At 46.8% G+C, this 22,433-nt stretch overlaps 1 protein-coding gene across 2 annotated transcripts in view; it reads right to left on the minus strand.

The window, feature by feature from the left end:
• Positions 1-791: 791 nt before the first annotated feature.
• The window catches only part of LOC117013489 (protoheme IX farnesyltransferase, mitochondrial), a 125,118-nt gene continuing 103,476 nt past the window's right edge, over positions 792-22,433 (minus strand). For both annotated transcript variants that reach the window (XM_033090693.1, XM_033090694.1), the window contains exons 6-7: positions 16,434-16,666; positions 792-2,688 (exon numbers count right to left, since the gene is read on the minus strand). In XM_033090693.1, the coding sequence (XP_032946584.1) occupies positions 2,282-2,688; positions 16,434-16,666 (640 nt within the window). In that variant the 3' untranslated portion in view covers positions 792-2,281. The remainder of the gene's footprint in view (positions 2,689-16,433; positions 16,667-22,433) is intronic.

Here is a 22,433-nt window from a genome sequence, read left to right on the forward strand (position 1 = left end):
CTTAGGTCTGGGAAACACCAGGGTAAGCAAACTCAGATTTTGGGTTTTCAAGCCTGAGTCCTTCTGGGGCCTTACTATGTGCATATGCCTTGTGGTTTCCCCCAAGAGCTGCAGTAGGCATCTCTCCCAAAGACACTCGGCGAAAGAACCCGTGGAGAACACATGCTTCACCTGCCTGGGAAATCCCGGTGAGGGTCAAGGTAGAGCCTCTCGGTGGGTGTGGAACGTAAGTCCCAGGAGGACCCAGCAACGTCCTCGCTGGGGCTGTGGGGGTCACAGGAGTGTGAACTTGGCACATATGGAACAGGGGTTTGGGAAGGCACAGGGGCCTTCAGAGAGGTGTGAGGAGCAGCACGCAGTCAGTGAGGTGGCTTCATATCGAAGCTCCTTGGAGAGAAAACTGGAGAGTATGTCGGGTCTGAGTGCTGAGAAGCTCGGACTCCATTTGCTGGGCGGATGGTGTGCCATTGGCATTTCCTGAGCAGAAGGACAGATCAGTCTCCAAAAAGATTTCTTTGGTGATGGTTATGAAGGAAGAAGGGAGACCAGATGATTCTGAGCAGAAGGTAGGGTGGGGGTGGGCGGGTCATGACCCTTTGTTTATTATTCTTTGGGGTGTACAGGTATCAAAAATCTGGGGTGCTCACTCCCACCACCTGCAGACAGAACTATCGATGTGCCTGCCCTCTGAGCCTCTGCTAGCTCAAAAAAGTGAGTCAAGTGTTATCAATTCTACCAGGAACTGTGCAAACGCACCAGAAGATGATTAAATAAAATTACATCACACACACTCCTGTTCTTACATACTTGTTTATTGCAGCAGGAAAAGAGAACCGAAGCATTTTACAAATTTCAGGGCTGCAGCAGTTGTAGATGTTCTTTCCAGACATTCCTGTGCCATGTTCCCCACAGTAAATAACCTGGATATGGCGAAGAGGTAATATTTCAGATAAGTGGAAACAGCGATCAGACGCTATCTGGAATCGTTTTAGAAATTTTTGAGAGAACAGGCATATTGCAATGACTGTTTAAATGTTGTTTAAACTCCCCAAATGAATTCCTACAGGGCAGCCATGTCCCTGGAGACGGAGTAATTAAAGCATCCTGTTAAGCTTCAAGACCTTCAGGCAAATGGGACTCGACAGACGACAAGGGGGCGGACGTGAAGGATAGACGGAACCACAGGTGACCGAGGCCACACCTGGCTATAGCAAAACTCACAGCTCCTTGAACCGGAAGCCGCCCCGCCAGGAGTCCGACTCGGGCTTCTGACTCTTAGAGCCATTGGACGTGTGGAGGCTGATTTCTGAATTCAGAAGATGCCGGGACTGAAATGTGTTCCTCACGACAGGAACAAGAACATGAGCTATGTGAGCTGGTGGCCCGGCTCGCCTTGTTCTCATCTCCCTTCCCGTCTGGCCCTGAGCAAGCCATGTAGCAACGAGGAGGTGACCTCTGCACAGAGACTACAGAGACCCGCGTGGGAGGGATTTCTGGTATTAAGTCTAGCACTGCCCTCCCAGAAAGAAACGCTTCAGACACCTCCTGTATTATAAAGTGAACTATAAAGATGCCTTTGATTCCTTGCAGTTATTGAAATGCTGATATGTAATGGAGGTGGGGCAGGGCTGGCAGTCCGGTCTGAGATCCCCTAGGCAACCGTTTGGAATTCTTCCTCCCAATGGCATGCAACAGCGCATCCTTGGGATTCTATTATCGCTTGAGGGACTATGAGGTTGAGAACATGTGGGGTAGAGACAGCTGGAACTGGGGCCCCTGGCTCACTCACAGGGAAGGAGGTTCTGCGGCCAGTGGTGTGCATGCCCTCTGACATGGTCTTCTAGTGACCTGATGCCACAGAACTACAGATATTAGAGGACCAGTGCTCCCCTCGTCTGGTCCACAATTACCACTTTGGCTGGCAGGTGAGGGCTGTGCGGTGGGGTCAGAAAAGGAAGATGTGTGCTGCAGAGGAAGAAGAAAAACAATGGGGTGGGGCTGGAGGAAGAGATATATAAAGACCCTCAAAGAGAGAAATATTCTCTTTGCATTAACCTACTGAGCCAACCCATTCTTATTTGGGGAACATTTTGTATATCATCATTAAAAAAAACTGTCCAGTGATCATTGAGCACCAAATCATTTTACAATCTTGTGCTAAACCCAGCGATTGCTCCTCTTGCGTTCCAGAATTAGCAAAATATTCTTGCCTAACAGCAAAGGGAAAAAGTTGCGTGTCTCCTTGTATGTTTTTGTTTTGTCGCCACACGCCAATGGGATTTCAACTCTGAGGTTCTCCCTTGTCACTTTCCCCCCCTGGTGGCTGTTTACAGGTGAGCATGAGAAGCAGGAGCAAGGGTAAGTGCCAGAGGCTGCAGAAGAACAGCTTCCTGGAGCTCTTCCGGTCGGCGTCTGCGTAGAACCGGAAGCCGAGGTAGGAGATATATAGGTTGATGGGCAGGGAGATGGCCGGGAAGGTCCATGTGGTGACGTCCAGCAGGGGCGCTGCCGTGCACAGTCCAATCAAGGCCAGGCAGTGGCGCAGGGCGACCCGCCGGCACAGGGCGGGGTGAGTGACTGACATCATGCAGTAGCCCCCTCGGGAGTAGTCCTCGCGGAGGCCCCAGCTCAGGGCGTTGAAATGAGGGAACTGCCAGGAGTAGAGGATTCCTCCCAAAAGAAAGGCTCCTGTGAGGAGGTTTAGGAGAAAAGAGGGAAGCAAAGACACACTGTCAACAGAGATTTACGAAGGCATCGTCTCTCTCTCCTGAAAGCCTTCCTGGCCCCTGAGGTGCTTTCTCCAGATTTCACCCAGATCTCAGATTCTCTGCCAGTTTTGTTCTCATCTCCGCCTGCCCAAGTCAGCCTGGCACCCATGACAGGCAGGGTGGGAAGATGAAGCTCTCCATGACCCCCCAGCTTTCTCACCTCGGTATGGGGGGGCTCCTGGCATCTGGGCCGGCCTGGGCTTCCCGGAGAGGGCTGCCCCCACTGGAGGACACTGAGCATCTGTGGCTCCTTCCTACCTGATGTCGCCTTGTGTGCCAACCTTGTGACAACAAAAGAAGGCCCTCCACACTTGCCGTGCGTGTCCCTAGAGGCACTGAGTTCACTGGTGTTATGTTATGACCCAAGAGCCACACTAGTGAATGTCTGTCACCACCCAGGTGCTGGGCAGGAAAAGTATGGCACTGAGGACACACAGCAGGGGACTGACCGGTCCAGGGGAAGGGACGTCTGAGCTGAGCTCTGAGGGACAAGTGGACCAGAACAGGGAAGGATGTGCAAAGGCCTTGAGCAGGAAGATGGGCGGTGGAGTCAAAAGAAGATTAGTGCATGGGGGAGGATTCATGGAGCTGTAGAGCAAAAGAAAAAAAGGTCAGTTTTACTGTATGAGAATTAAAAAACAACAACAACAAAAACAAAAAGCAAGGCCAGTGTGGCTGGACTGCAGAGAACAGGGAACACCATTCAGGATCAGGCTAGAGGGAAGATGGGCGGGGCCACAGCATGGAAGGATCTTACCGTGTAAGAGTGTGTGTGTGTGTGTGTGTGTGTGTGCACGCGCGCGCATGGTGGTAGGGGAGTGTGCTGAGGAAAGGGGCATGTGTGAAAGAACACAGTGGAGGGGCCCAAAGCAGGTGTGGAGAGATCACTTAGGAGACGAGATGAAAGTGGTGACAGTGGAGATGGAAGAGAATGACCTTGAGAGGGATGTAGGAGGTGTACTTGACAGGACGTGCAGGCAGAGTAAATAAGGAGGATAAGGAGAGGGCGGTACCAAGGGCAGCTCCTGGGTTTGGGACCCCTGGCGACGCCATTCAGAGAGGATGAACAGGGAAGACAGGAAGGCAGCTCCTGAAGGTGACCTTGGGCGTGTTCAGTCAGACATCCTCAGACATCAGAGGGAAAGTGGCAACCAGCAGCTGGGAGAGGGATCTGAGCGAGGCCATGTACCTGGGAGCTACGGATCCCCACATCTACTGCTGAGTAAACCACAGTGTCCAATCGTGAATTACTTGTTTCTGAGTTTCCTACTTGAATGGCAACAACTCCTGAAGGGTCTGTTCACTTTCCTTTGTATCTCCAGAAGGCAGAGTATAGAGAGCACTCAAGACTACTTAAAGGGCCCTCAAACTCATCAATGGGAGCCCATGTGTACAAAGAATTGTTTTAGTACAAACGTCCCCGGGTCACTGTTCTCCAGCACTGATGTGTGACCGGTATGGCAAACTATTAGGACTCTGGCCCCTCGCCCCCTTCCTCCCTCCTCTGGGAGGTCTCAGACGCTGACTCTGTTCCTTGTTTCTGACACCGAACTGCCTCTTGGGGGTCCCTGAGAACTGACACCTTACTAACCACTGTGTACTCTACCCTGCAAGCACCGTCCTGCACAGAGAGGTTGAGAATTCATAACCATAGTCCTATTTCAGGTAATGAGGCTCTTTTAAAACCCTCATCTGCAGGACCGTTCAGAAAAAGAGAACGTGGGCTACTGCGGACACAGAACTCACCAGGACCGAAAGCAGTTTAACTAATTCAGAATCACTGAGAAAGTAAGTCTGGGGCTCAAAGGTCCCAAAGGGCCCCTGTTGTGCACATGCCACCGAGCATGAGAAGGAACGAGCCCCTCTTTCAATCTCTTATCTGTATTCCCTCACAGTGCGGGCTGCAGAGTGACAACAGGGGCAGGCTCTGCAAGTCATCTAAAAGAAAGATGATTTTCATTCTCATGGTTCCAGGCAGAAACTTCCCCATTTCTAAATTAAGTTTATCAGGCAGCTGCTGCATATCAAGTTAGAACTGGCCGAGTGCTGAGGCTTAAGAGGGATGGGGACCCACTTTCATGTCCATTGACAGTTTCCCATGGGTTCTGTGTTGTCAGGTCCCCAAATCCATGTTAACCCTAGCTATAAATAACATAGATATACCTCAGTTCACGCAAACACACTCAATTTTAATGGTAATAGAAGGAGCTACTATTTGTTGAATCCATTTGCTTGGTAAACAGACGACAGGTGTCGACCACATGCCAGGTACAACTAGTTATGGAGCTAGAAAGGCCGTGGTGAACAAGACAAAGCCCTGTCACAGTCTAGGGGGAGAGACAGACATAAACACAAGCAACAGAAACAAAACAGGTTGACACAATGGGGACCACGTGAGACGGACTGCTTAGGGAAGGCCTCCCCAAAGGTGACATGTAAGCCGTGACCCAAGTAACTGGGAAGTAGAACTGTATGAAATCCTGTGAGGAGTCACTCAGGCCTCCTTGGGGCGGGGGGGATGGAGGCTGCAGGGAGGGGGGCTACGAGATGGGGCCGGGGGCTGGGTGACATGGGCATCCATAGACCTGGTTGAGGGTGGGATCCTCCCCCAGCACAGCAGGTTGCCACAGGAGGGTGGGTAACAGATGGTAGGGGCCAAGTGAGAAGCAGGCAGGCAAGGGAGTGCACCGGGGGCCGACCTGACGCCTTTTCCTCAGGTGTGAAACACGGGGCACCTGCACAGGTGAGTGTGTTCATGGCGGAGGCATGACGGGTTCTATTTTTGGCCTTGTGAATGCCGAGGAGACACCCCGGCTACATGCCCGTGGCTGTCAGGCCCCACGCATGCACGGGTGGAAAAATTATATAGTATATGCTCCAATGCTCACAGCTGCCCTTCCCACAGGTGGTTTTACTCTCACCTTATGTAAGATTAATTAACTTGCCCCAGGGTATTCAGCACTACCGGCACAGTAAACCAGTCCCGCTTCTAGAAAACGACTGCCATCTATCCACTCAAATTAGTGACAATGGACTGTTGGGTGGTCATTCAAATGCCAGTGGAGCTGCGCCTGACAGGGAGGACTGCTGGAAGGAGAAATGCAGAGGCATTTCCCAGTTTATTAAGATAAGACTCCTGGTACCTTCAAAAAAAAAAAAAAAAAAAAGGTTTGCTTCAATGTCAGGCACACCTTGTGTTACTGTGCTTCCCAGGTATTGCACTTGTTACGGACTGAAGGTCTGTGGCAACCCTGCAACGAGCAAGTCTATCGGCGCCATGTTTCCTACAGGCTCAGATGATGCTTAGCATTTTCTAGCAATTAAGTCTTTTTAAATTAAGGTAGGTACATTGTTTTTTAAGACATAATGCTACTGCGCACTTCACAGACTACAGCATAGTGTAAATATAACTTTTACGTGCACTGGGAACCAGAAATCTGTGTGACTCGCTTTACCGTGACTCTGGCTTTATTCGTGGTCTGGAGCCGAACCCTGTGGGGACAGAGCCCCAAAAAGCAGTTTCCAGGCTCTCGGCCTCACATAGAAAGGTGCTGGCTCAGGTAGTAAATGGCCATCGACTGATCAAATGGCCAGCAGCTGTGGCTAGTTGGCCGTCAGCTGTAACTAGTGAGCCATTAGCCATGAATATAACTGCCGGGGCTGGGCTAGCAGAGAAGAAGAGGCTAGCAGAGAAAAAAAGAAAAAGGGGGAGCTAGCAAGAAGATGGTGGCTGAGTCTGCAAGCGGCGCAGTGAGGGTTGAGAATTGTGTTGCTCCTGGTTCCTGTGTCTCCAACCCAGCCGCCAGTGAGAGTATAGTGGTGTGACTCCCCTACCTATGGCTCCGTGGGTGTTCCTTTTTGGCCTCACCATGTCCTGCGTTCTTGTGTGGGGAGCGGGACCAGAGACCCCACAGACCCCGCCGGACACCCCACACGACAAACCCGCAACGTCTCCAAGGTGAGCCTGTACAGACAGACACTATTTCTCCTGACAGTGAGTACCCCTGGGGAACTAGAAGGCACACAAGGGCAGCTTGGGCCATCCAGGTACTGCTGAATAGTAAACAGAGTGGCAGAAGGTGACTTCTCTTTGTATTTTGATGGAAACATAGAATGATCTCTGGACTTTAAAGGGACCAGTGCTGTTAGAGGTTCTCAGGGCATCGGGTGGTCACTTTTGCGTCTTCTGAGCATGGTGTACATGGAACAGCGCACCCCCAGCTCACGGGCGGTGTCACATCCAAAGGATCTGAACAGATTACAGTTTGCAGTTACGACAGCCACAAGCACAGGGGGAAAACCGATAAGACCAACATGTGTCCAGTTAAGAAGAACAAGGTCAGTGGTAACTTACAAATGGGGGAGGGAACAGGATAAGTCAGAACGCAGTATCTGTTTTGTTATCAAAACGGCTGAGAGAACAAACTCAGCTGGGAAACCAGACTTGAAATGGTTAAACTATGAGGCCCAAATGAATCTTTCTTGTTTTTCTCAAAAGCCCCCTTTTTAGTGTGCCAGTTGGAGTATTCTGTTTTGCTCAATACACATTTTCAGTTATGCTCCGCTTACAATAACAATTTAAAAAAATCATTTTCATAAGACTAGCACGCTGTTTTCTATGTGAGAGGAAATTGGGTATGGGTTTGGCTCATGTCACAAATGAAAGAGCTTTAGAAATCACAGCTCAGCCTTAATGGGTTGTAATCGGAAAACCACCACCCCCACATAGTTCTACTTGATGGGCTGCAACTGCCTCTGCTCATAGGAAAGATGTAAAACAAATTACTCTCTTCATCAAGATAAGGTGAACTGGAACAGGAAGACTTGAATGAATATGGGGGCTGTGGTGGAACCCACCTTCCTTGTGCGGTAAACATAAAGCACTCGGCTTACTAACTCAAAAGCCTCACCTCAGCCTCACTCTCCGAGGAGTCTGTTTTTATTGGGTCTATATTCTGCAACAACGAATATTCACTGTGCGCCCACTACATGACAGCCTGTTGTCAAGGCTGTCTGCTGGAGTCTGGCCAGGGAGACAACACTAACGGGATTGCAGCCTATGGATGTTACTTCAGGAGCAAGGCTTGTGGGGAGCACACAGGAGGAAGACCGAAGTCAACCTTGGAGAGGTCAGGGAAGGCTTCCTGGAAGAGGCGATTTGTAAACTGAGATCTGAAGATGGTTTCTGAGTTTCAATCCAGTCATACAAACTATGCATTTTCTGCTTCTATTAAATGTATTTTCCTATTTTCCTACCTAACTCTGCAGAGTCTTTGTACATATTTGGTTTAATCACATCTGGCAGAAATGACTGCTTCCTTTTATTTTAATCAAATATTTGTTGGTCTATGAATATATAAAATACTGGAAATCTGTGAAATAGGTGGCATATCTGTGGGTATGGTTCTCTAGATGGCAGTAACTTCCTGAGACCATGATGCCACAATCCCAGCTCAACTGCAACTCCAGAAGCTATCCAGGTGTCCAGGGCAGTATTTATTTCCCTCCACACACAGAAAATTGTTGCAAAGCACATCTACAATGCTGTGTGTGTCAACAGGTGGAGAGAACCCTTATCTCACGGCACCCTGCTCTGACTGGGGAACACATTAGGTGGGCAAGGCTAACCAGTCTTTCCAGTCACTCTGTCAGGATACATGTATTTCTAAACTCTCTCAAAACCTCTACCAATCATTTCTACACCTTACCAGCTGGGGGAGAGTCTTACTCATTGCCACCTCTACTCAAATCTAGAAACGCTGTCTAAGCACACTTCCATCATTTTATTGGTAAACAAAGCAAAGGCCATCCTAGCCAAACGGTTTCCCAAGAGAATGGAGACAAAACCTTTCAAGTCGGAGCTCTGACTCTACGTGCTCTTCCAAGAACAATTCCTTTTGGAATGCAGTTCGGTGGTTTCAGCTTGCTTTCTCTGCTGCACGGTGGGCTTACTTACATTCAGCCCCTTGCCACTCCACCCAACCCATTCATTGTTATTCACTGTCCATGCCTGGCCTTGAAAAGGAGGAAGGAACACGGCTCCAGTGAACCTTGGTGCTGGGTTTGGGGGTCTTCCCGCCCCGTACAATAAGCTCCCTCTCCATGCGGCCCTCCATAGCTTGTCTGTTCCATGACTGGTTACATTGGTGCTGTCAGGGTGATACGGTTATGTAAACTGAGGGCTGGCTGGGGAAGGAAGGCCAAACCCAAAGCTTCATGCTCACGGATTTCAAAGCCTTTCTTTTGAGGGCTAACACAAAGGAGCTTGTGAAACAGATCAGCCTCCCCAGTGCAATAGACTTCTTTGGTGATGCAGATAAAGGGAAGAGGATGTGGGGCCAGTTTATCAACCGCATAGGGACAAAAGGGAAGATGAAAAGTTCCTCGAAAATAGGAAATAGAGTTTGGCAATAACCGCTTGCCCTCAAAGAATTCTTTGGAAGTGACTGAGGAATAATGAAGAGACACAGGAGGGAGCAGACACTCCCTCCCCCCCCACCTTATTGTAGGAGTCCCACTGTCCAGTGGGGTCACCTGGGAGGTTTCATTTGAAGGGAAAGTCGAGAGTAAAGGAAATACAAAGCTCTGACTCTGAAAAAAGTGCTCCGCTCTCCTTTTCTCTTCTTACCATTCCCCTAGAGGACAGTTTAGGGAACCTGTGGGTCCCCTAAGAAATTCAAATGCTCCTTAGTCCCTTAACTCACCTTCTATCTTTATCACCCCAATACTAATGTCCCTTGAACCGTATCGATGAGAGATGCACTCTGGGCCAGGTGCTGTGTCACCAGAGGCTGCCTTACCAAGGAAGGCATGGCCTAGCTCCCTAAACGCTGGTGGTCAACTGGTCAACTATGGCCAACCCAGCACCACAGGCAAGACTGGAATGCACGTAATAGTTAAGTCTGCCTCCAATGACACCACCAATCTTGGGTCTAGCAACATATTTCTAAAATGTTCCTTCTCAGCCTTTTTTTTTTTTTTTTTTTTGTCTTTGAAGAGAACAGCGCTCTAAATATTGTTTGGTATGCTAATATTCCCATGAAAACATTCCTTGTTCACCCTGTCTTTAAAAATATCATCTGTCTCTTTTAAAATATCATTTATCTTAATCTGAAGCTCTAAGTCTAGTTATGAAAAAATGTCATACGAAATGAACACAGACACTCATGTACAAGTTTGATTTCAAACTGAGGCAGTGTTTTAAAGGAAATCTTTAAAAGTGCTTGGGTTAAACAGTGCCTGGTACTTAGTAAGCTCTCAAATATTTGTTGAATGAATGAGTGAACAAATTCCCTCTATTCTATTCTATTCTATTCTCTTATCCTGGAATAAAGGAGGTAAATAAAGTGCAACAGTATTTAACATTTTGTAGTTTACCAGCTGAGGCTAAAAAAACTCATTCTCTTTTTGTTACTGAAACCATCCATCTGCCAAATGTCACTTCCTGATAAGAGCCCATTTCTAAGTCCTCATTTGTAACTGAATGTTGTCTGACATAATTAATGTTTACCACACAACAACATTTGAATTACAAACCGAAGGCAATTTACAAATCAGCTCTACAAGACTGTCACCCAGGCCGGCACGCAAACTCTCAAGATCTGGGATTTATTTAAATTTAGGAAAAGTGACAAAATAGAATCTGAGCTTTTTAAGAAATGGGGGTGATGGACAGAGAGGTGGCCTTGGCAAGGGGGAGGGGGAAGGGACTCCAACCTGAAGCCTTTGAGATAAACTAAATAGACTCTGGAGATAAACACTGTTGAGAGGCCTAATGTGTGTGGCTCCAGGTCTGCTGGGAGCTGGAACGCCGGCTGGTGGGCACTTATCTGCAGTGTCCCGCCCCCGCCCCGTACTAGGCCCTGGCAGGCCACTGCCCTCCTTGCTGTCCACTGTATGCGTACGTCTGTTTCAAGGCACAGCTGGTCAGACCAGTCCTCTCATGTGGCCTTACTCAGTTTTACTTGGTAAGCATTTGTCATATTTTCTGCTAAGAGCACTTAAACTTAAGGAAAAAAAAAAAGAAAAAAAAAGAAAAAGGCAAAGTAATTAGGCAAGTGGGAGGAAAAGGCAGGAAGGCCTCACTCTGAGCCCACGAGGCACATGGACGCAGGTAAAACCCCATTATAACGATGACCTTCCTGCTGTGACAGCCACTCAGAGCGCTTTCCGGGCTGGGCTGGGGCCGGGCCTTTTACCCCACAGCCCTGCCTGAAACACAACTCCACTGAAGGCTGTTTGTGCTGCACACTTGGAGAGGAAAGCTAGCTGTTTACAGTTCTTTGAACAGCTATAAAATGGCAAATATCAAGAACAACTAACATTTGTTTAGCTTTCACAATTTCCACAGGCGAACCTGTTTAGTTTTCTCCACGCCGCGCCCCACATCCACACCCTGGCTCCTTCACCCCATGCTGGATTACCAGAGGGGCAGATCAAGCAAGCACAAGCTTTGGACCCACACCAGTGGGGCATCTGAAACAACGAGACATTCTTTTTCACTATCTGATAACAAAAAACAAACAACAAAACAAAAAACAACAAAGTAGTTGTGGGGGGGAAATCAGGATCCCAATGGACCATCCTTCTCCTTATATCTTATGCCTTTCCAGGCGGAGGGAAGGCAGCAAAATCTCTTCAATGCCTGCGCCTCTGGAGGTCTTCATTGACCCGTTGCCGCCACAAAACCCACAAAAGATCTAGCTGCTAAGACTGAGGAGAAGGTACTTCTGAACATTTCCGTTTCCTAACTCCGCAAGCCGAGGGATGCATACCATTTTCTACAGCTACTGATCTTACATCTTTCCTCCCAACTAGACAGGTAGCTCCTTCACGACGGGACCTTCAACAGGACAGGCTGTAGGATTCCCATTTCACATGGCCCTGAGCTGCTTCCTCTCCAGTCTTGGCCCCCATCTACTGAGGGCCAGGAAAGGGCTGTTGCACAGGTAGACATGGTCAGGGTCACCACGTGACAAGAATGACGGTGCTGAGTATTTGATATCCTGGCTGAGTAGCCATGTTAGCTGGGGCAAAGGAATAGAATATGTTCAAGTGGGATCGCCTCCCTTCAAACATTTCTCCTTCATCCATTCCCACCTGCAGATTCACTGATGTTCATAAGTTTCTCATTCAAAGGACGAACAGATTGATGCTTCACTAAACACACAGAGGATAAAGTCAGACTAAGGAGGTGAGGAAGGTGGGGGCAGGCCTAAGATACGCACAGCCCTCCTGGGGAGGGGAAGGAGTGGGCAGGGGCATGAGGGTAGCAGGTGAGGGAAGACACACAGGCTTGGGAGGGCAAGACAGGCAGGCTTCAGCAACTTACTGGTTTCCAGTACCATGGAAGACCCAACCTGCTGCACACTGTTAAATAATCCTAAAGGTGGAAGCCCGCTGTGTTCCTGCGTAAGCCTCCAATGGGTCTTTATCACCTGTCAGTAAAGTATACGTTTCAGCAAGGCGGCCCATCTCAGACCACGTCGCTGCCCCACACGACTCTGCTTTTCATGTGCACAAACCTCTCTGTACACGCTCTTCCCTCCTCTTGGAAAGCACTTTCCCTCAATAAGCGGGTCATGACTTCATTCCGCAGCCATTCTGCTCCAGTCTTCTTGGACCAATTTGGGGAGGTTAAGAGAGTTCTTCGCCTTCTGAAGATCCCTTTTCTGCTAAGATCCCTTATTCTTAGCTCAGTAAGTTGTCTGATTACCTTCCTGCCTGTCTTTCCCTGAAGATGCTGAGGTACGGTTTCCATTAGGACAGGGCCTGGGTTTTAGTGATATTTGTATCTCTTAGTGCCCAGCACACAGTAGGTCCTCAACAGACCTGCAGAGTGAAGCAATCAGGGGGACCAGTGTATGAGGTGGTGAGCCCCAGGAGTTCCCAACCCAGGCTGTTCAGCTGAGTGGGTGATCTCCCAGCCTCTCTTACACCCTCCTCACGCTCCATCTCCTTCTCTTCTTTACTATCAGGATAGTTCAACAGTATTCCAAAGACTTTTTTACTCATAGTCTTCTCCAAACTGATCACAGTCTTTGGAAGTTCAAAGATAAAACGGTTTGGACATGCCACAGGAGAAAGGCCGTTTCTTCTTGAAGGGCTCTTGCAAGCAAACAAGTCCCCTCAGATGAGAACCCAGACGAGAGATATAACTTCTGTGGCTAAGATAAATGACACCACTGGTGCATCTCAATTACCATCTGCCTATGCCCTTTGCCCAGATGCCTACGTACTTCCAAGGTGTTCTAACAGCTAGAGCTCTCTGGTTCTTTCTTTTCAGACTGGTGGTCCTCAAAGTGTGGTCCCTGGGCCACGGGCATCAGCATCGAATGAGAACTTGTTAGAAATGCAGATTCTCAGGTCGCACCCCAGGCCTACTGAATGAGATTCTGAGGCAGGGCCCAGGAATCTGTGTTACAAGCCCTCCAGGTGACTCTAGGGTGCACTATGGTCTGAGAACCATTGTATAGTCTAATATAATGCCCTGTTACTTCAAATACAAACTCACATGAGGAGCACGGAACGTTGTTCGTAAGGATATCAGTTGTCTTTCTATTTCTAGGCAGTATTGTCTAAATGAGCTTTCCGTGAGGATGAAAATATTTTACGTCTGCACTGCTAACATGGCACTATGAGCCACGTGCGGCTGTGAGCATTTGAAATGCCGCTAAAGGAACTGAAACTGAATTTTTAAGTTTGTTTAGTTTAAATTTAAATAGCCACCTGTGGTTAGTGGCTGCCTTATTAGACAGTGCAGTTCTAGAAGACGGCAAAACTACATAAAATCATATTTAATCTAGTTCCTAAAATCCCAGCAATAATAATCTTTAAATGTTCCCTCAGATTCTGCCTTATTTCTTCCTGTTGTTTCCTCCTCTATAATATCTTTACATAGCTGATGCTCAGTATACATTTGGCAACTGACCCTGGATTAACCTAGCTTTGTCATCTGTAAAATGGAAGGTACTTATTCAATCATTCATTCAAAGATGTACTTCTTATCTCAAGTTTGCTCTATCATATTAATGCTTTGAAACTTTTCTGAAGCAGTTTGAAGCATCATGTAAAATAGCATTATCCTTTATGTATAAACTTAATGAGGCTTTAGATATCTGATTTGATCTGTGGTAAATTAGAACTGGGAGCAGTAAACTGTGTCATTATTGTGTGTCCTGCAATGCATCTTTAAAATTTATAGAAAAAGGATATGATAGAAGTCAATCGCAAAAACTGCCAAAGGAACTTTTCTTTGTGGTTACACAAATCTTTCAGACTGCTCTGCTTTATCCTAGGGTCAGCTCAGACAGATGACGGGTCTCATTTTTCAAGATAAAAATGCATGTTCATCATGCTACCTAAAACAAGGGATAGCCTGGCTTTTAGCTGTCCCTTCATTAATGAGTTTGTATAGAAATGACTAAATTTGGATTATACAAAGACTATCCCCAAACAATTTTTTAAAAATTTATTTCAAATATGTCTGTTAGCAGTTTAGCCAAATCCAGACTATCCCTGAACAATAAATAGGGCTCCTGCCGGAATGTGTGGCCCTAAGTGGGAGGACTTTTGCAAAGCTCTTTATCTCTCTGGCCTCTAAGGACGCAACTCTAGCCAACACATGCTGAGGCTCAAACTCTTTACAAGGACACTGCCTGGGAGTACGACCAGGGCACTGGGCCCTCAGCAAGAATCTGGGTCCTAGGACCGTGCAGAACACAAGTAACCAAGTTCTCCACAGCCCTGGATTTATGATACCTGATCGTAACCCTGGCCCTGTCCGGGATTCCCTAGACAGCAAAGTAGTTCTGGGTGCCTTGTGCTTTTATGCCAGGTTTGGGGACGTTGAATAGGGTTCCGGCACTGCAGGCTGGTGGGGGACTGTCTCCATCAGGCAGGCAGGTGACCTGGAGCAGGGCATCCGAGTATGATGTAGTCCTCTATCATTGTGGATGGGAGGACACCAGAGGTTGTAGAGCTGGGGAGTTATTTACTTTCAGGGTCTGCACCTCGCGTGGCTGGGCAATCACCAGAAAGGTTTGGAGAGTTGGGTTAGTGGAGAGAGGGAGTTTGGACCAAGTGAAGGTTGGGTCTCGAGGCAGAACTGAGGAGGAAGAATCTGACCAGGAGTTTGGTGGTATGCAGTTGTACTCTAAATTTAAACTGTAAACCGTGTGTGTGTGTGTGTGTGTGTGTGTGTGTGTGTGTGTGTAAACTCAGACGTCATCTAGTCCAGGGATGCCAAACCCATGCTGCCTACCCTTCCCTCCCTCACGCAACACAGGTATCACTAATGGACCCCAATACTGTTTCTCACCAAGCCTGGAGGCACCTCACAGCCTTCAAATCAACAGCCAGGTAATGATTATTGCTTTGAATTAGCAGACCAATAAAATCTCATGACTTTTTTTGATTTATATTATCTACCCACTGTACGAGTGAGGACTACTTAATAATAACTCATTTAATCCCCACAACAACCCCATGAGAAGGGACCAGTATTAGCTCCAGGTGGGGACGGGAAGGGGACAGTGGCACAGAGGTCACGTGCGATCCGAAGGCGTCCAGCTGTGGAGTGGTGGAGCTGGGCTCCCAGCCCAGGCCCCTGCGCTTCCCCGCTTGGCTCTGTTGTGAAAGAGCCTCCCACATGGAAGAGACTCCGGCTGTACGTTTATCACAGAGCAAATGAGCATGTCCACTTCAGAATATTATGTTTGTGGATTCATGGAATGCCAACATTTACAGGATATTAAAACCATTCTCAGAGACAATCATGGTAAAGGTGTAATCATCTTTGTAAGCTTGCCAAATCAGAGTCTAAGAGCTTTTATGAAAAGTTTCAGAAATGTGGCTTACGGGGCAATGGTTTATGGTCAACTGCCTTTTGATCTCTCATGTGAAAAATATGTACTTACATATATTGCAGGAAACCTCACCACTTCCTTCCTAAGTGTTGGTCAAAAACACTAATTACTTGACTAATTAGACTGTGAAACTTCCCTTACAGATGGTAAAAATGGACTATTTTCACCCCACAAATTTAGTTGTGACACACCACCAAAAAAAAAAAAAATAGTAGAAAAGTCTCAATGGGTTTATTGTAGACAGCATGAACAATTTAAGCAAATCATATAAAAATAAATTAGAAACTAATGAAAATAGGCTGTTCTTTCATAAGAGGGGAAATAACCTGGATCTGTGGGAGTAAAGAGCTAACGCAGTAGGGCTGCCGACGCGGCAATATCCACTGTGACGGGGCAGACACCTTCTCCGTGACAGGGCACAGCCCAAACGAATCACCCGTCCGAGCCTGATTCGTGGTCTCGGGGTACTTTCTTTTAATTGTGCCTCTTGTCACAGGCTGAGGCAGCACTGCCTCCTTTGTTTTCTCTCAGACTTTCCCAAGTCGAAGAGAAAAGCCGGGATGTCAGAGTCGCCCTTCAGCTCTGCATTCACGCTATTTCAAACTGCCTCATCAGCACATTTGCCAAACGAATCAATACAAAATGGAATCTAATACCCAATCCTGCAGTTCAGAGAAGGCCATGCCTCTTTGACTAGCATGTGCTAATGCTTGCGTAGAAGAGGCTCAGAACGCCTGCATTCGGCACCTGCGCCATGTGTCTGTGGAGAGACACTGAGACACACACACGAGACACTCACCAGCATCCAGGCTGCCAGTGGCTGCTGTCCAGCCCATGACGGGTGGGATGGCGCCAACAACAGCCCCGACCCACGTGTTGGCAATGCTGATCCTCTTCAACGGGGTATAACAGCAGGTGTACAGGAAGATGTTAAAGACTCCCAGGGCTCCTGTGAGTGGATTCACCCCCCAGGTCAGAAGGGCAACTCCTGGAACAGCACAGCAAGTGGCGAAGGACACAGCTAGCAATGGGCTGGAAAAGAGCAGAGGACACAGAGCAGTCACTTTCAGCGCCAGCTAGCCACGCTGCCCGGAATCAGAGCTGATGAAGAGGAAGTCGTCCGCCTTGGCGGCGATGCCACCCGGAGGCAGTGCTGGTTTGGCTGCTTCCCAGTTAGGGGCATTCCCTTTACCGAAACTCAAAATAAGGAGGGGTTGTGTGTGCAGGAGCTCTGGCGGACCCTCTTGATTTTGCTGGCCAGAAGCAGAAGAGTTAAAAAGATAGTTGAGGGTAGAGTGCTCTGGATTTGAGTATTGAGTACTATCGCTCCTGGCTGTGGGCTGTCTGGGCCTCACTGCTCACCTGTACAGAAGAGATGGTTGCCTGACTACCTCTTCTCCTCACAGGCTCACTGAGATCCTGCCTGCTTTGCACAGGATTCTGTTTTATAGTCAGTGCAAAGTGACAGCTACAGATAAACCACTTGGAACATGATATTGTAGGATTCGGGTAAAAACGTAGTATCTTACTGCTGGCAGTGGTTGTGCCCATTTATTTATACTTTATTTAAAAGCATCACCTGGGCCGGCCCGGTGGCTCAGGTGGTTAGAGCTCCATACTCCTAACTCTGAAGGCTGCCGGTTCGATTCCCACATGGGCCAGTGGGCTCTCAACCACAAGGTTGCCAGTTCAATTCCTCGAGTCCCACAAGGGATGGTGGGCAGCGCCCCCTGCAAATAAGATTGAACAGGCACCTTGAGCTGAGCTGCTGCTGAGCTCCCGGATGGCTCAGTTGGTTGGTTGGAGCGCATCCTCTCAACCACAAGGTTGCCGGTTCGACTCCCACAAGGGATGGTGGGCTGCGCCCCCTGCAACTAGCAATGGCAACTGGACCTGGACCTGGAGCTGAGCTGCGCCCTCCACAACTAAGATTGAAAGGACAACAACTTGACTTGGAAAAAAGTCCTGGAATGACACACTGTTCCCCAATAAAGTCCTGTTCCCCTTCCACAATAAAATCTTAAAAAAAAAAAAGAAAAAAAAAGAAAAAGCATCACCTAATTAGCAGTACTGGATAACAACAGTGTGCCTCACGGTACCTATCGGTAATGAATCACAGCTCAAAACAGAACCAGCTCCACGCGACGGCAAGCCAGCAGGCGCTGTGCGGCCACGCTAGTGCCTTTCCCTTCAGTTTCAGCGCCACAGCTGTTTATGGACATGGGCCTTACAAGAGGAGGTTGCACAGTGTCATAAACGCAAAGGAAAACTGTCAAATAAAACTCTACAATGGTAATGATGATTCGAGCCTGATTCTCTGCAGAGCCTACTTTTGAACAGTTGACTTCGTATAGAATCCTGTGGAAGACCTCTAGAAAGTGTAGCTAAGTTAGACCTACTAGTTCCTGATTCTGTGCACTTTTGTTTATTCTTTCTTAAGAAACCGAAGGAAGTTACTCAACCCTGCCTTCTCCTGTAGGAGCCATAACTCTGCTTCTGAGGATGTGGTTTCCACAGCGTTCGGTGATCCCACTCAAGATTCCACATGTGCTCAGTTGGGAAGCCAGAGTCACTGGTGTGCAGCTTCTGGGGTGCTTTGATTTCGCAGTGGCCAGTTCCCCAAAGAAGACAACATTTACCCCCCCACACACATGTGGTAATATCCTTCCATGCACAGGGCTAGAGTGTTCCCAAGGCAGGAGGGAAGCCCCGTGTTTACAAAAGTGCCCCATTAAAGAAAAAGACTAACTTGTAGAATTATGACAAGGTAGAACTCAGCTGGGAATGGGGGTTAGGGAAGCAAGAGAGCCCACTGGCTGAAAATACCAAGTGAAGTCTGGGAAATAGAACCTGAAAGTTCCCAGCTCCCACTCTGATATGGTGACCAGCACTGACCTTTCTCCCAGGCCTGTGGTCACTCTGCCCTGGAGATAGAACCCAACAGAAGGGGAGTTTTGACAGAAAAAGAGAACATGCAAGGGGTATGTTGTCACAAGATGCCTATGAGAGAAGAACCATGAACTACTACACCCGAGAGACTTCTCACTGCACGTTCCGTCCCGAGGGTGAATTTCCATCCCTCTGTCCTGGCTACCTCTTCTAAATCTTGTGGTCAATTACATTCACAGCCCTTACTCTGGCACCCTCAGTCTTTATTCTGCCTTGTCCTTCCATCATCGCCACACTGACGATTCCCAGTTTTGAATCTGCTCAATGACTTCCTGTCTCCTCTCCTGCTGGAGCAAGCCCTGTAATCACATTAACTGGCCCGTGTCAAGAGGATGGCTGAACAGTGCTGGTGCTTGGCTGGAGTTGGTTTCCGTTCCCCTCCCTCACAGTGACTGTTTTAACTCCTCTCCAGCCTTCTCAAGGCTCCAGATTTACTCTGGCCCCTCACACCCGCAACAGACATCCTTCCCTCTTACATAATTGTGACAAATGCCCTCATCTTTACTCCCTTACCGTTCTCCTACTTGGGAGGAAGAGGACATCTTCTCCACTTTAAAGGTAAACTCTCCACTTTGGCTTTTATTTAATCTCCTCAAGAATCTGTCTTTATCTTCTAGCTCCACTGTCTCTTGACTTCTTGCATTCTAACATCGATTACTTGGTTCGTATCTCCCAAGGTTCTTACTATTTCGCTTCAAACTCAAACATCCCGATGGAGGAGACTATACCCGTACACATCTTTACTTCCTAGATCCCTTCATTTCCTATTTGCTCCCCAACTCGTATCTCTCACCACCTACTAAAACAGATTTCTCACCTGACTTCTCAATCAATATAGCATACAATGTAATTTTTCAGAGGAAAGATTAGGAAGCTGCCTCTGTGTTGTGTTATCTCACATAAACCCAGAAAGGAGAATTTAGATGGCCAAAAAGCAGTGCAAACATAACTGTTGTTCATGTTCTTCTTCTTCTTTCAATAATGTAGTTTATAGCTTATAAGAACAGATTTTTTTTTTCCCTTATGGGATTCTAAAAAGCTAGTTTTATTTTGGGTGGAGAAAAATCTCGCTCATAAACATTTTTATTTTTCCTGAATTGGACCTTGTGTGAACAAAAAAAGAAGGTTGTTCATTCCTTCTCCAAGGTCTGTGGAAGCCAGTTGGATTCAAAAGTATTAGTGTTATGAAAAGCCCTTTTAGAAAAGCACACATGAATTTAATTTATTGAGATAGGCAATTTTATATAGAAGTTTAGTTTCTGACCCTTCTTGGCATCACAGAAAATCATAAGGCTTAATTTTGGTGTTTAAATCAGTGTGCTCAGGGGCACAGATGAAAATTGTGTAGGTTGACAAGGCACGTAAATGAAAATGAGGATATTTACCCAGGTAGCCATGATCATTCTCAGAGCTCAGATACCTCAAGGAACCCATTTCCCTCCTGGTACAAGGAGCCCTGAATCGGTGAACTTCTGGGCTTTCTCATGTGAGGGGCAAAGGTGTGCCAACTGTAAACTCCGTGAAGTATATTTTCCTAAAACATACAGAGGGTGCCCAAAAAAATGTATACACATTTTAAGAAAGGAAAACTGTATTGTAATACTAGATATATACCGATAACAAAAGATGAATACAAGTCACACTGGAATTACAAGAGGTGCTCGGCGTGGTTACCGTCAGTGTCCACACAATTCTGATTACGGCGAACTACTGCTTGAGCAACGTTGACCAAAGTGTCCACTTGTATACATTTTTTTGGCACCTCTGGTATATTATAAAAGTAATATATACTTACTTCAAAAAATTTAAAACTACCAAAAATCACAAAGAAGAAATTCTAAATTAGTTATTCAGGGAAACATTGATTTATATCTTTGTAGCCTTCTTCTTATTAATATATCTATTTAAAAAAATAACCGAGAACATACTGAACTGTGATTTTGTTACTTTATTTCTATACATCTTCATAATTTCCCCACATCACTAAGAATTCCGTTAGATCATCACCACTAATAGCTACACAGTGGCCTATTCTATGGATACACTACAAGTAATTCCATCAATATACTGTTCGGACGCTTAATATTTTTCCATTTCTTTAATTAGAAATAATGTTGGGGTGAGTACCTTACAGACAGACTGTTGTTCACAGCACTGACCAGGATAAATTCTGAGGATAAATTCCTAGATCTGAGATTGTTAAGTAAGATGTCTCACACATTTTAGGGATTTTGACTTGTACCATCTGTCTCTACTTCAGAGAGCTTATACTAGTTTATACTCCCACCAGCGGTATCTGAGGAAGCGGATTTCCAGAACCTGTATCAACATCTGGGTATGTCATTAAAAACAAATAAAAAATTAACAAAGTAAAACATGTTTACTCAGATAGTATTATCCTCATTTTACAGATGAGTAGCTGAGATTCAATATACTCGTAAGTAAAATAACTTGGAAAGGGGACCTGTACTCAGGTTTGCTTGTTGGCTCATTTATTTAATCCAGAGTTTCCCCACTAGTATGTTGGACACACTGGTGTAACACGACTTCCTGGTTCACTGATTTCTTGGGTCTGCTGAAGGCTGGAATCTTTAGGCTGGGAGCTGACTCCTTTTAAGCTCCTTTGGTTTACCGCATTGTATAAATAGCCTAATTTCTACTGCATTCCCTGAAATGAAAACGACTGGGAAGCACCACACTTAAAAAAAAAGGGCAGACCTGGAATATAAGATGTTGAGCGGGACCTGGGGAGCACTTGCACTGAGTGGGAGACAGTTCAATAGGCAGAAACAATCCTGTGTGGAGCAGCTGAGCACACAGAGCCATCTGGGAGCACTGCCTGGGAGTTTGTGGGAGCGGTGGGAGCACAGGAGAAAGGTTTCGAGGAAGAAGTGATGCTCAAACTGAGACCCAGTAGAAGGGTGGGAGATGGGACAAGGGGGCAGAGAAGGTGTTTCCGGCAGTGAGAGCAGCATGCGAGAAGGCCGAAGGTGAGAAGCACGGCACGCTCCACACAACTGGAGTGCAGCAGGAGGGGTGGGGGTCAGAGCGCAGGCAGGTTAGGAAGGCCACATCCACACACCTGAACATTGTCTTTGGGCAAATGAAGAGTCAACGAAGTTTTCTCTGTGCTTTAAACAGGGGAAGAAAATGATCAGATCTGCTTTTCAGAAGGATCACTCTGCCTGCCCTGATGGCCAGCAAAGACAGAAGCATCCGTTCACCTCACAGTGGAAGTTCACAATAGGGATTTTCAAGGAAAAAAAGAGTCATGAACACATCACAACACAATTTTTATCAAATGCTAGTTGAAAGAAACGGCATTCAACCGAGCTAGTTCTTTAATTTACCTTCCAGATATCCCCAAATATATTGCTGGAGCGAATCAGATCAGCAGAGAGCAGCCCTCCCCTTTCAATGAGTGGCTCTTTGGTACACTGACATGAGGGTGAGCAGGGTTTGTGTCTTTAGCTCTATTATCTTTGGCTCTATTTTGTCTCTCCCAAATCTTATTTTTTTGAGGGTTTTTTTTTTTTTGGACAATTTTGTCACATTTTACATAGCTTTGCAAGTTAACTGAAGTCTTGTTTGAAATAAGGCAGAATAAAAGAGTTATAAAAATAAACGGTAACTACAGGATTTTGGTTAGAATCTTTGTATACAATGAAAATACATCAGTAAAAGAAACAAAGGATTCTTTTTGAAACTGTAAGTAGGAAGAGGACGAGCAAGAATAATGGTTCTGGCATAAAGAGAAAATATATCAAGTGGGTTATTTTTTAAAGTTTGATTTACCATGAAATCTTTAAATATCATGGTGATATTAAAGTTGTTTAAGTTTAGCTGTTTC

The sequence above is a fragment of the Rhinolophus ferrumequinum genome, chromosome 21, assembly GCF_004115265.2.
Source record: "Rhinolophus ferrumequinum isolate MPI-CBG mRhiFer1 chromosome 21, mRhiFer1_v1.p, whole genome shotgun sequence".
Lineage (NCBI taxonomy): Eukaryota > Metazoa > Chordata > Mammalia > Chiroptera > Rhinolophidae > Rhinolophus > Rhinolophus ferrumequinum.